This window comes from Cervus elaphus, chromosome 11 (assembly GCF_910594005.1).
Source record: "Cervus elaphus chromosome 11, mCerEla1.1, whole genome shotgun sequence".
Taxonomy (NCBI): Eukaryota; Metazoa; Chordata; class Mammalia; order Artiodactyla; family Cervidae; genus Cervus; species Cervus elaphus.
The window spans coordinates 442,861-457,450 of record NC_057825.1 but is presented as its reverse complement, the minus strand read 5'-3'; the positions used below and the strand labels follow the sequence as shown (position 1 = coordinate 457,450).

General features: G+C 53.2%; 1 protein-coding gene across 6 annotated transcripts in view; it reads left to right on the top strand.

Moving 5' to 3' along the window:
- The window catches only part of EHMT1 (euchromatic histone lysine methyltransferase 1), a 109,904-nt gene that overhangs the window by 82,043 nt on the left and 13,271 nt on the right, over window positions 1-14,590 (top strand). For all 6 annotated transcript variants that reach the window (XM_043916178.1, XM_043916181.1, XM_043916180.1 and 3 more), the window contains 3 exons: window positions 2,835-2,957; window positions 10,747-10,848; window positions 12,330-12,434. In XM_043916178.1, the coding sequence (XP_043772113.1) occupies window positions 2,835-2,957; window positions 10,747-10,848; window positions 12,330-12,434 (330 nt within the window). The remainder of the gene's footprint in view (window positions 1-2,834; window positions 2,958-10,746; window positions 10,849-12,329; window positions 12,435-14,590) is intronic.

Sequence of the window (14,590 nt, the reverse complement as noted above, 5' to 3'; positions counted from 1 at the left end):
TTTTAACATTAAAATATGTACATGTGTACATATTTGTTGTTGTTTTAATTGCTAAGTCATGTCTTACTCTTGGTGACCCTGTGGTCTGCAACCCACCAGGCCCTTCTGTCCATGAGATTTCCCAGGCATGAATACTGGAGTGAGTTGCCATTTCCTTCTCCAGGGCATCTTCCTGACCCAGGGATTGATCCTGACCCAGGGTGTAAAGAATCCTGCATTGGCAGGCGGATTCTTTACTGCTGAGCCACCAGGAAAGCCTGTGTGATTAATAAAGAAGAGTCTAAAATGTAAGCATCTTGGTTCATCTTAGTGGCTCTAGAGGGAACCGGCCTGGTCTGCTTCTCCACTGAAGCACCATGTCCCCTCCTCGGGCAGCTCTGAGGATGGCGTCATCATGACCACGTGTGTGTCTCTGTGGGCTCACTGCCCTGCAGGTACCCTCGGCCACACGACTGAGCTCTCTCCATCTCTGAACTCCACATGGTGTGACTTGTTTGCCTTCTTTCGTTCAAAGAGCAGCAACCTAAGGGGTTGTTCAGACCCGGGGGACCCAGCATGGCCTGGGGGCCACTCGCTGACCCACTGCCCATTCCCGCTTCTGCCCACGGGCCGTGATTGAGGAAACAGGCCTAGGAGAGAGCACAGGTGTGTTGTGTTCTGTTTTGCAGCTTCTCTTGAGTTGTAAACTGTTGGAGAATAAAACGTTATGCATTGGTTTAGAAAGAACCAGCACTGCACATGTTAGTGATCTTTACGGCTCCGCACTGTGTGTCCGAGCCTGGAGGTGCAACAGCTGGGCACCTCTCAGGTGAGGTTCTCAAGCGGGCACTCCCGAGGCGGGCCGCCCTTCCCCAGAGCCCCGCGTGCGTGGTGGGCGGGCTCACTCTGCTTCGCCCTGGATCCCACGGTGCTGCTTTTGGAGGCCCAGGTCTCCTGGGTGCCTACTTCTTGTGTCCTCCTCCCGGTGGGCTCTGGCCCTGGTCCTGTGCCCTCTCCTGGCCCCAGGCAGCCAGAGAGCACCCTTGCTCACAGTGTGGTCAGGGTAGGGGGCGCCTGTGAAGAGCGTTTTTGGTCATTCCTGGCCTGACTCATTTCCATGCCGAGGTCTCAATGGGAGCAGCTCCAACTAGGCAGCTGCAGCACTGCGGCCATTGAGCTAAAGGAGACCCATCGGGTGCCGCCTTCCACGCCCTGCAGTGGACTGGGCCAGTCCCAGCCTCTGACCCCGCCTGATTGTCCCCACGCCGGCCCCTGCTCTGGCCTCTCCTGCCGGTTGTCCATCTCTCCTGCACGTCTGTTTGTCCTGGCTCTGACGCTGTCCATCATTCCAGGAGGTTTGATCGGGTCCTCCCGCCTGCTCTGCTCTGACCTGGTGCCGGCTGTGAGCGGGGGGAGTCTTCCGATGAGGAAGGTGACTGTCCTTGCAGCCTCGGGGCCCAGGGGAGGGAAGAGCAGCGGCTGTTGCCCTGACACGTGCCGCCCTGTTCTCTGGGGGCTCATCCTTCATCCCCCTCCTCCTGTGTCTCAGATGGCTTGGTGTCATCTCCCAGGCACCCCACCTCTCCCTGGGATGGTCACTCATCTTTGGACTGGCTTCCCTGCTCTGGTCCTGGGCTGCACAGACGTCCTGTGTGGGGCATCCGTGCCGCTGGTTGGGTGGGTCACGACTGGCTTGGGTTTCAGAGAAGTGCACGGAGCACCAGTCCTCGAGGTCCCAGGGTCTTAGTGCTGGGGCAGGGGAGATGTCCCTCTGACCCTGACCCTCTGCAGCGCGGCCCCTGCCTCCGCTCCTGCCCATCAGCCTGTGCAGCCCTCTCAGACCTGGGCCCCTGCCTTTGGGGCTGCCCACCCCCTGAGGGCTCAGGGTGGCTGGGGGTCTGGGGGAGTCTTGCCAGGTGTGTGCCCCCAGTCACAGGCTCTGCCTGGCCTTCCACCGGCAGAGGCTCATCCTGCCTGTGCACCTGGGCAGAGTGGCTAACCTCATGCTGGCCTACTGGGCCCCGTGCAGTGCTCCACCCTGCCTGCCCCTCACGTGTGTGCTCCTCCAGGTTGCTCTGGGGGTCCCGGCTCCGCCTTGCCCAATTCGAACCGGTGTCCCGTGGGTGTTTAGCATGTGTTTACCACCTCCCTGGAGGCCAGTGGGTCTCCTTCCAGCCCCCGCTGCTCAGCCCCTGGCTTCCGTGTGCCACTCTCCATCTGCTTTTAAGTTTCTTACTAAATCATTACTCTTGTGTTTTAATTGCTAATAATAAAAACAGCCTTGTAGGTGTTAGCTCTTCATACATTAGTGTAAGAAGTTAGTTTCTCCCCCACATAGAAGAGGTTCAGCTGCCAAATAGTTGCTTTGCTCTGAGTGGACAACTCACCTTGGGCGTCTGCATTTTAGACAGAATTTACCCGAGGACTCCTGCTCGCTCATTAGTTTTTAAGTACACTCACTATTAGAAAATACATGCTGGAGATGAATTTTTGTTCAGTTTATTTCAGTGAGCATTAGAACAGCCCAGAAAGAGCTCCAGGTCACTGCAAGCTGGTCCCCTTACCTCCTGGCCCCGCCTTACAGAGACCCTCTCCTCACCTCTTCTTTGTCTGCGCTGGGATCTCACTTTCTTATTTCTAAGGGATTGTCAGTGATGTTGCTATCTTTACCAAGTTAACTTAGAAGTGAAAGCTCTTCCTGACAGAAAATAGAACTGTCACTTTGGAGCCTCAGGCTCAGTCGGCAGACAGACTGAACGTAGCCTCTGTGCTCCCTGTGTCTCCACTGTCGGAGCCTGGGGGGTGTCTCCTCCCTGGTGTGGCTGCAGGCTGAGTGTCTGTCCCTCTTCTCACAGGCGGGCGCCAACATCGACACCTGCTCCGAGGACCAGAGGACCCCGCTGATGGAGGCGGCAGAGAACAACCATTTGGACGCGGTGAAGTACCTCATCAAGGCCGGGGCCCTCGTGGACCCCAAGGTACCCGCCACATGCACCCCACTCCCCGTAGGGCTGCTCATGAGGAGGAGTAGGGCCGCTTCCCTGGGACGCCCTCAGGGATTGGCGGCCGCCGGCCACCCACAGGTGTCTGGAAGTAGGCAGCGCAGCTTGTGCAGCGGCAGTTTGCTCATGGTAGGTACTGAGAGTGCTGGCCGCACGGAGCCTGTCGCAGACCAGCACCAGTGAGTGTTTGTGTGCAGAGGGTCCTGCTCTGCCCTTCATGGCGGGCACCTCCCCTCTGCGTCTGCTGTACGGAACCCTCTCTCAGGAAAGTTGTCATCATGTGACGTGCCAGGCTGGACGAAGCACAAGCTGGAATTAAGATTGCTGGGACAAATATCAACAACCTCAAGTTATGCAGATGATGGCACCATAAGGGCAGAAAGTGAAAAGGAACTAAACAGCCTTTGAAGAGGGTGAAAGAGGAGAGTGAAAAAGCTGGCTTAAAACTCAATATTAAAAAACTAAGATCATGTCGTGTGGTCCCATCCTTGCATGGCAAATAGAAGGAGAAAAGGTGGAAGCAGTGACAGATCTCCTTTTCTTGGGCTCCAAAACCACTGTGGTTGGTGACTGCAGCCTTGAAATTAGAAGATGATTGCTTCTTGGAAGGAAAGCTATAACAAACCTAGACAGTGTATTAAAAGGCAAAGACATCACTTTGCCAACAAAGGCCCATGTAGTTAAGTCTAACGGTCTTCCCAGTACTCACGTATGGATGTGAGAGTTGAACCATAAAGAAGGCTGAGCGCCAGAGAATTGATGCTTTTGAATTGTGGTGCTGGAGAAGACTCTTGAGAGTCCTTGGACAGCAAGGAGATCAAACCAGTCAATCCTAAAGGAAATCAGCGTTGAATATTCATTGGAAGGACTGATGCTGAAACTCTAATACTTTGGCCAACTGATGCAAAGAACCAACTCATTGGAAAAGACCCTGATGCTGGCAAAGATTGAAGGCAGGATGAGAAGGGGACAACAGAGAATGAGACGGTTGGATGATATCACTGATTCAATGGACATGAACTTGGACAAACTCTGGGAGATGGTGAGGGACAGGATCTGGTGTGCTGCCATCCATGTGGTCGTAAAGAGTCAGACGTGATTTGGCAACTGAGCAACAACAACTGGAGAAAGAGAAAAAGAGGCATCCATATTGGAAAGGGGAAGAAAAATAATATCTGTGCATAGACGACATGCTCTTGTATGTAGAAAGTCATGAAGAGTTCACACAGATAGAAAGTCATGAAGAGTCCACACGGAGACTTGTCAGTACTGATAAGTACATTTGAGAAAGTTTAATATATCAAGTCAGTACAGAAGTATCAGTTGTATTTCTACACTTGTGAATGATCCAAAAAGCAAATTAAGAACACAGTTCCATTTACAGTAGCATCAAGAAGAATAAAATACTTTGGAATAAGCTTAACCAAGGAGGTAAAAGATTTGTACACTAAAACAATGCTGAGAGAAATTTGAAAAGGCACAGATAAATGGAAATTATCCTGTGGTTTGGACTAGAAGCAGGCAGTACTTTCATCCCTTGTTATCTGCAGGGGATCGATTCCAGGACCCCCACAGATTCCAGCCCACCAGTGCCCCAGTCCCTTGATGAGACTGTGACAGTCAACCCTCCTCATTGTGATTCTACATCTGCGGGCACTGAGTGCTGCCTGTATTGTTAGAAAGCCTTTCTGCCCAGAACCACCTGCAGATCAGTGCAGTCCCTGTCAGAATCCCAGCACTGTTGTCTACAGAGAAACCCTGGACAGTCAAAACAGTCTTGCCAAAGAGCAACCCTGGAGGCCTCACACTTCCTGACTTCAAAACTTAGGACAGAGCTGCAGTAATCCAAAGAGTGTGGTACCTGCCTCGAGATGGACACGTGGAGCAGCGGATGGAGAGCTTGCAGAGACGGACGTGTGGGGTGGTGCAGAGAGAGCCTGAAGTGCACCCTGCAGACAGCATCGGGTGATTTCTCTTACGGGCCAGACCATCCAGTGGCAGGAGAGAGTGTCTTTCCACCACAAGTGCTGGGAAAACTGGACTTCCACCCACAGGAGAGTGAGTCTGGGCCGCTTTCTTACTGTGTATTCACAAGTTAACCCAAGGGGATCAAAGACCTACATTCAAGAGCTAAAATTGTAAAACACTTGACAGAAAACAGAGAAATCTATGTGATACTGGATTTGGCAGTGATTTCTTGGACGTGACACCATAAGAAGAAAATAGGTAACTTAAACTTTATCAAAATTAAAACTTTGGTCCATCAAAGGAGAGTGAAGAAACCACCCCCCAGGAGAGGGAAATATTCATCAATTCTGTATCTGCTGGGCCTCACTCTCCAAATCACACAGACATGTCCTGCTACTCGACAACAAACTGGATCCCAGCTCAGAAGTGGGCAGAGTTTGAGCAGACATCAGGGAAGATACTTATATTTGAATGCCAGTTGGCACATGAAAAGATGCTCAACATCATTAGTCTTTAGGGAAATGCATTCAAAGCCACAGTGAGACCCCATAGGACAACTGTTGTCTAAATATCAGAAAACAAGTGCCAGCAAAGATGTGGACAGGTTGGAATTCTCATACATTGCTGGTGGAAATGTGAAATGATGTGAAAACTGTAGAAAACAGTCTGGTGGTTCCTCAAAAAAATTAAACACTTAGCTTTAACTGTATGATCCAGTGATTCCAGTCCAGGGTGTGTACCCAAGGAGACAGGAAGCAAGGACAGACAGGTGTGTACACACCTGATTCTCTACGTTGTTTACAGTTACCAAAAGGTGGAAGCCCCCCAGGGTCCATTGATGTATGGTGGATAAGCCAGATGTGGTCCATCCCTGAGGTGGAGCGTTGTTCAGTCTTCAAAAAGGAAGGAGATTCCAACACAGGCTACAACACAGGTGAACTTGAGAATGGTACACTGAGAGAAGGAAGCTGACACGGGACGAACGGTGTGTGATTCCGCTCAGGCGAGGAAGCTGACATAGGATGAATAGTGTGTGATTCCACTTATGTGAGAAAGCTGACCGGGCAGATTTAGAGATGAGGCCCCTCGGGGTGAGGGCAGGGACAGGCTGAGTGGTGCTGCCTGAGCTCCTGCCTGGGCTGGTGGGAGGTCCTGAGGTCAGAGTGGTGATGGTTGCATGGCTTGTAGAGCAGTTAACGAGGCCATGGAGTGGCTCAAAAATGGTTTGAATGGCAAGTTTTAGGTTAGATACACACAGTAACAATAAAAGTGTTGAATCTTAGAGCCTTTCACATTAATACACATGTTTTCCGCTGAAAAAATCATCATACAGTTCATACTAATTTATCCACTCCTTTTTCCCATCAAATTCTGTTTTTCTATGTCATTAAATGTTATTCTAAACATTATTTCAAATGGCTGTGTTATATTTCATGATATAATTTGTATCATTTTTGCCAGATTCACTAGTTTAATATGTGGATGATCAATTTTTATTATACACAATGCTTCAACAGACATTACATAGCTAAGTCTTTTCACATGTTTAAGACAGATTTTCTGGTCAAGGAGTTTTGGGGCCAAGATATATACTGATTTTTAAGGCCTTTGATCCGTCTTTCTTAAATGCACCTGGAAGTATGTGAGCACTCATTTCCCTGCACTCTCACCAACACCAACCATTGCAGTTAAAAATTTAAAGACTCACAGTTTGATATGCAAAAATGAGTTTTTTTATTATTTTAATTTGCTTCTGTCAAAGTAAACAGTTTTTTGTATGTAGTTATTTACATATGCAGAGTACATCATGTGAAATGCTGGGCTGGATGAATCACAAGCTGGAATCAAGATTACTGGGAAAAATATCAATAACTTCAGACATGCAGATGATACCACTGTAAGGGCTGAAAGTGAAGAGGAACTAAAGAGCCTCTTGATGAAGTTGAAAGAGGAGAGTGAAAAATGTGGCTTGAAACTCAGCATTCAAAAAACTAAGATCATGGAATCTGGTTGCATCACTTCATGGCAAATAGATGGATAAAAAGTGGAAGCAAACAAAAAAAAAAGTGGAAGCAGTGGCAGGTTTTATTTTCTTGGACTCCAAAATCACTGTGGAGGGTGACTGCAGTCATGAGATCAAACGACACTTGCTCCTTGGAAGGAAAGCTATGACAAACCTGGAGAACATATTAAAAAGCAGAGACATCACTTTGCCAACAAAGGTCTGAATAGTCAAAGCTATGGTTTTTCCAGTAGTCATGTACGGATGTGAGAGTTGAACCATAAAGAAGGCTGAGTGCTGAAGAATTGATGCTTTCAAACTGTGGTGCTGGAGAAGACTCTTGGGAGTCCCGACAGCCAGGAGATCAGACCAGTCAATCCTAAAGGAAATCAACCCTGAATATTTATTGGAAGGACTGATGTTGAAGCTGAAGCCCCAATACTTTGGCCACCTGATGAGAAGAGCTGACTCATTGGAAAAGACTCTGATGCTAGAAAAGATTGGGGGCAAGAGGAGAAGGGGGCAACACAGGATGAGATGGTTGGATGGCATCACTGAACCAATGGAGATCAGTTTGAGCAAACTCCAGGAGATAGTGGAGAAGGCAATGGCAACCCACTCCAGTACTCTCTCCTGGAGAGTCCCATGGACGGAGGAGCCTGGTGGGTCGCGCAGAGTCGGACAGTTGCTTCAATTGAAGCGACTTAGCAGCAGCAGCAGCAGCGGGAGATAATGGAGGACAGGGAAGCCTGGCTTGCTGTACTTCATGGGGTCGCAAAGAGCCGGACACAACTTCACAGCTGAACAAAGTTACATGAGTCATGGATGTTTTTTCAAGGCAGTATCTAGTCCTTTGCTTTGGGGGGTTTTGAGATCTGGCAACCTTTAGCTGCTCTATAAATGCCTGCAGGTAAGTGTTAGTCCTCCATTAGGATGGGTGGGTGAGTTCTGCCTAGTGCTTGGCCAGGGGACAATTTCCTGGCCCCATCACTGGAGCCAGTGCCCAAGCAAAGCACTACTGCAGAGGCAGGAGGTCAGGGCTGAGGGCTTTGTAGGAGTAGCTGTACCAGCAGGACAACTGGTTGGTACAGGTCTGGAGTGGACAGTTCACCAGTGAGCCTAGCTGCGCTTTGGGTGCCATAGAAAGAGGGGCCCTTGAAACCCAAGACCAGACACAGAAGACAGTCTGTCTGAGAAGCAGACTGTAGGATAACAGTGAGCTGTCTGCATGGTTAGAGTCCCAGAAAGGAGGGAGACCCAGTGGAAGAAAATGTATTGAAGGAAAAGTGGTCATAAATTTTCCAAATTTGATGAAAAATAACCTCCAGGTTCAAGAATCTCAGCAAACCCCAAGCTGGACAAATGCACAGGCTGCTACGCCAAAATGCATCATGTTAAACTATGGAAAACCTTAATGCGGCCCCAGAAGAGCAGCCTGGTGCAGCACGTGTAAATGCACACTGCATGTGCTTGCCCGCATCGCATATGAAACCACAGGGGCCAGGAGACCACGGAGTGATCTTCTCATTGTGCTGAAAGGGGAAAAAAGTCCAAAAACATGTCCGCCCAGAATGCTACAGCCAATACAAGTGCCCTTCAGAAACAATTGTGAAATAAAACGTTTTCAGGTGCATAAAAACTGACAGAACTTAATAGCAGATTTACAGTAAAGCCAGGAGGAAAATCTCATCCTTGGAAATAATGAAAATACCAGAAATGGTGAATTAGAAAAACTTATTTTCTGTAAGTTTATTAAAAGGTGAAGGCTGTTTAAAGGAAGAAGAGTATTGTGAGATGGAGTTTACACAGACGGGACATCGACACGACCGTGAGAGCTAGGGGATGGCGGAGCGGCGTGAGCATGGCCCTCAGGGTCAGTTCTGGGAGCAGGCAGTGCTGCTCTGAGCTGTGGACAGTTGAAAGTTGTGATCTTGCAGAAGAGTGAGGAGTAACTTAAAAGAAGCATAGCTTTAAGGAAATACTTTTTAAAGGTAGTAGAGAAAGTAAAATGGAATCTTAGTACTTTGTGACTGGAAAGCAGGAAAAGAGTAAAAACAGGTGGGACCACAGCAAGATGGTCATCTGACCCTCACCACATCGTAGTTCTGTCCAGCATCAGAGGATGAAGCCCTGCAGCCTGAGGAGACGTTTGAGCCGGTGAACAGACGAGAGCCAGCCCTGCTTCCACAGAGAGCACGTGAGAACATGTGGAGAGCACATGCGAACACACGGAGAGCACGTGCTAACACAGCACAGTGAGCACACAGAACACTGACACAGAGCACATGTGAACATGTGCAGAGCGTGTGCTAACAGCGCAGTGAACATGGAGAGCACACGCTAACACAGAACCCATGAACACATGGAGATCACACCCCAACACAGCACAGTGACCATGTAGGGCACACACTAGCATGGAGAGCACACGTGAACACATGGAGAGCACATGCTGACACAGAGCGCATGTGAATATAGGGAGAGCGTGTGCTAACAGCACAGTGAACACGGAGAGCGCACGCTAACACAGAACCCATGAACACATAGCAATCGCACTTGAACACATGGAGAGCACACATGCACACACAGAACACCCGGGGACACATGGAGATTACATGTTAACATGGCACTGAATGTGGAGAGCACATGCTAACACATGGATAGAACACGCTAACACGGCATGCTAACACAGACAACACTCACACACGCACCAGGCAGGAGCGAGCAGGGTGAAGGCGCGTCAGGCACGTGGTGAACAGAAGAGTCAAGTGCAGCAGGCGAGGGCATAGAGCGTTTGGAGGTGAAGAGGGAACGGTTTCCTCAGCAGGACACAAAAAGGTACAGAAGAGATTGACACTGTTGAGAGCGTTAGAATTCAGAATTTCCAGGCCTTCCCTGGGGCGGTGGTTAAGATTCAACCTCCCAGTGCAGGGGTGCAGGTCCAGACTCTGGTCAGGGAGCTGAGATCCCACATACCTCAGAGCCAAGAGACGGTAACAGAAGCAGTGTTGCAGTGAATTCAATAAGGACTTTAAAAAATGGTCCATATCCAAAAAAAAAAGAGATTTTCGTGTTTCTGTTGAACAGAAGATACATGGAGCACGGGAGGGGCCGCACAGTGCGGGGGGCCTCCTGCAGGTGGAGGGCGGTCGGGCAGCCTCCATCCCTGGCCGTGGGTCCTGTGAAGCCCACAGCTGAGCCCCCCGGGGAGGAGCGCATGTCACTGCTCTGGGGCGGGGGTCTCCGGGTCAGGGTCACGGGGCACCGGGGGCACGTCGCAGCATTTGGTGCGTCTTGCACAAGAGGAGGTCCCGGCAGCCCAGTTCTCCTTGGCCAGCGACACAGGCTGGGCTGCCCAGCATCAGCGAGTGTGAGTGAGCAGGTGCGGCATGTGCCCAACGGAGCCCTCAGGGCGTGGGACTGAGTGGACTGCAGAAGGGTGTCTGTCTACACGTTACAGCTCAGCACGCGGAGTCTTTGTTTCTGGATGTGCACTTGTGTAGCCAAAGCCTTGGGGGGGCACCCACCTGCAAGCCTTGATCAGGCCGGCGCTCCCCCCGCCCCGTCTGGCTTCTATTCGGAGGGTGGAGTGGGGGTTGGGCGGCGGCTCTGGTGCTGGGTGTTCCGTGGCTGAGATAGATTTAGGTTCTTGGGAGGTGGAGACAAAGGCCAGCCAGCAGACGCCTGCCGATGGGCCCTGGGGCTTGGTCACCATGGAGCGTCAGGCGGGGCGAGCTCAGCGCCCTAGGGCTCCTGGGGCCTGTTGGCTGTGGGACCTCAGCGGCTCTCGTGTTACAGGACGCAGAGGGCTCGACCTGTTTGCACCTGGCTGCCAAGAAAGGCCACTACGACGTGGTTCAGTACCTGCTCTCAAATGGACAGATGGACGTCAACTGTCAGGTAAATGCTCCATCCGCTCTTGATGCTGCTTCACGGGCTCCGCCTGACCTGAGACGAGTCCTCGCGGTGGTCCTGGCCCTGCCTGTCCTCAGGGCCACCTCTGCAGGGCCTGGAGACCTGGCCTCTTCTCCCCAGCCTGTCTGCCTCCTGGCCTGCTCGCTGGCTCACTGGCCTCCTAGAGGCCCGTCTTCAGGCACTGCCGCTCGAGTCGGGCCCCAGCCTCCATGGGCCGAGCTGCCCTGGGCTCCTCGCCTTCCCTCCCAGCGCTGACTGTTGTCGGATGTTCCGTCTCTTCCCGTGTGCTTGCTTTGCGTCTGCCTGTCTGTCCAGCTGCTGTCAGGACTCTGGGGTGTCCTGCAGTGCCCAGCACAGAGTAGGTCCCGTGTATGTCTCCTGACCTGTGAGGGGCTGGGGGAGAAGATGAGGGTGCAAGGAAGGGTCCTTCCAACTCTCAGGGACCCCTTCCCACCCCCTGGGACCCCACACATGACTGCGGTTCTGGGGTGACCACCTCCGTCACAGCGCGCCCCGTGTGCTGGCTCTGCTGTGGGCTCTCCCGGACGGACCGCGGCGCCGCTCCCTGCAGTGAGGTTTGTGCCCCTGTGGGCCCCTCCCTTGGCTCAGGCTCATCTCCCGCCCGGGCGGACTGGGCTCTGCTGCCCTGCCGTGTACCCAGTCCCGCAGCAGGTCTGTGGGCACCGTCTAACTTCAGCCGTGGAGGCCGAGTGTGTCCACGGGAAGATGCGGTGACTAGAGCAGGCAGCAAGTTGTGTTGGCAGGGACTGAGCCTCTGGCCGCCAGTGGAGGAATTGGCCATGTGGTCCTTGTTGGCTCTGAGCTGCTCCTGGTTTAAATAAACCCCCGGGACCGCCGAGTGGGGTGGGGGCAGGGTAGAGAGGCAGCCGGCTGGGCAGGACTGTGGTCAGCTGGGTGGGCTTCTGCTCCTTGCCCTCCTTCACGGACTCCTCATCCTCCGATCTGGCATCTGTAGTTCATGCCTTGTGCGTGGTCTGTCCTGGGACCACCGAGTGGGCAGATGTGTGCTGGCCGCTGCCTCCTACCAGCGAGGCACACTCTGCCCCCGGCCCTGCTCTCTGCCCTGGCCCTGCTCTGCCCCTGGCCCTGCTCTCTGCCCCGGGCCTGCTCTGCCCCCGGCCCTACTCTCTGCCCCGGCCCTGCTCTCTGCCCCCGGCCCTCCTCTGTGCTGCTCTGCCCCGGCCCTGCTCTCTGCCCCGGGCCTGCTCTGCCCCGGCCCCTTTCGTAGGTGATGCTGTCCGGGCACAGGTGTGTTGGTTGCCGGGCAGCCTGCCTGCACTCACCAGGGTCCCTGGGCAGTGCCCCGAACCTTGGTTTCCTTTAGCAGGACGGGGCCCCCACTCCTACCCCCTCCCTGGGGCCACTTCTCAGGTCCTGAGTGATGACTGTGTCTCTCCTCGCACATCCAGGGGCTGTGATAGGTTTTTCTTTGTCTTTGAAATTAGGATGATGGCGGCTGGACGCCCATGATCTGGGCCACTGAGTACAAGCATGTGGACCTCGTGAAGCTGTTGCTTTCCAAGGGGTCTGACATCAACATCCGGGACAACGTGAGTCTCCCCTGGCAGGAGGGCCTGGAGGACAGGGGGACGTAGGGTGGCTGATGGCACATTGGTCGTGGAGGCCGCATCCTAGCGCCTGCCCTGACCTCTTCCTGTCCAGTTGTCAGTGTGTGCTGACCCAGTGCGATCTCCTGTGTCGGCCAGTAGTTGGGTGTGAACCGAGGGGCACAGGCCCTGAGACCTGCCTCGGGTGGAGCTGCATTTCCAGAAGTTTAGAGACATTGACTCTGGTGTCTGTGGTGGGGACTGCGGCCCAAGGCACACCACCCCGGGGCTGAGGTGCTGAGGCGCCGGGCTCTCTGGGAACAGCCTTCGGCTGTGTGTTGGTGGGGGAGTTTGCTTGCAGGCAGCACCAGGCACTTCTGATGAAGCTGAAGGGGAGTCTCATCTCGGGAATGCTTCGGGGGTCCCAGCACCAGCGGGTGGTGGCCTGCTCTGGCATGAACCTATGTGCTGCCTCCCAGGCGAGGGACAGGGTTCCCGGGACACAGACGGGCTATGCTCGTGAGCTGTGTCCACCTTTGCAGAGTTACCAGAGCCGTAAGTAGGAAGCTGGCCACAAGCCCATGGCATTGATGATGGAGTAAGGCAGAAAGGCACAGCCATCCCTCTGCTCAGAGCCGCAAGTGGACCATGTGAAGACAGGATGGGAGCGGTGGCTGCTTTGCAAGAGGACCCTCCCCACAGAGCCTGGGAGCAGTAACCCCACCAAGGGCACTGCTGCTGGGGGCCCCCGGGCCTGAGATACGCCCTTAACTGGGAATACGGAACACACCTGACGCGGACATAACCAGTGCTTCTTAATCAGACACACCAGATACCTGAGAACCAGTCCCCTAACAGACATGACTGGTCTTTCTTAACCAGACCTAACCAGATACCTGAGAACCAGTCCTCTAACAGACATGACTAGTCCTTCTTAACCAGACATAACCAGCCCCCAAACCGCACATAGCCAGGCTTCTGCCTTGTGTTGCCGAGCGGCCCTCTCAACCTTTTTCCTTGCAGTCCTGCCCGGGCGCTGGCCTGGCTCCCTCTCTGTGGCTGCGTGGCGCCGCCTGCTTGTCCCCCGTGTGGGCTGCGGCCTGTCTCCGGCGCGGCCAGCCCCTCAAGGGGAGCGTTCCCCAGGGGGCGGGCCTGGCCCCGCAGGGGGAGCGGTCCCCAGTGGGCGGGTCTGGCCCCGCAGGGGGAGTGTCCCCAGGGGGCGGGCCTGGCTGCTCCACGCTCTCCTGCTCTCACAGACATGCTGGGCTTTTCTCTTCTTTTCAGGTCTTTTCATTTTTTTACTGGATTGTTTATCTTATTCTCAAGTTTGGAGAGTTTCTGTGTATTCTAGATAGAGTGTGTTCTGTTACTCTCAGTTCAGTTTATCAGTTATTTTGTCTGTGTGTGTGCTAAGTTGCTTCAGTTGTGTTGACTCTGCGACCCAATGGACCATAGCCCACCAGGCTCCTCTGTCCATGGCATTTCCCAGGCAAAGATATTGGAGTGGGTTGCCATTTCCTTCTCCAGGGGATCTTCCCTTGCCAGGGACGAAACCTACATCTCTTAGGTCTCCTGCGTTGGTGGGAGGGTTCTTTATCACGTGTGAAATCCCTGCCCCACCCAGACACTCCATGTCTCCTGTTGTAGTCTGTAGGTTCAGATGCATGGTAGGAAGTGGGGTTGGGCTCTTTCTTCTTGGTGTGTGGACCTGTCACTGTTGCCAGCAGTGTGCGTAGGAAGCGGCCTTTCCTCCTCGATGGGCTCTGCCCGGTGGCCACGCTTGTCTTCTGGGCCTGGGCCCTGTCCTTGTTCTGGGGCAGGCCCTCCTGACGAACGTCACTTCAGGGCCTGTGAGGAGAACCTCCCAGTATCCACTTCCATTTCTCCCTCCCCAGCTTCATGCCGTTCCTCTCATGTATTTTACTAAATAAACAACATAATATGGGGCTGTTTGTTTAAACAGTGATGGCCTCTGGGAAAGGCTGTGACGACACGCCTGGTGTCTGGCTCCCGGAGTCCCCTCCTCCTCAGGCCCGTGTGTCCACTGCCGTTGCCTTCTGCATGTCTGAGGTCTGTCCGCATTTCCCGCCATGCTGGGTGGCCTGGGGTGAAATCTCAGCTTCTTAACGCCTGCAGAGTCCTTTCCCTCGCTCTTGAAA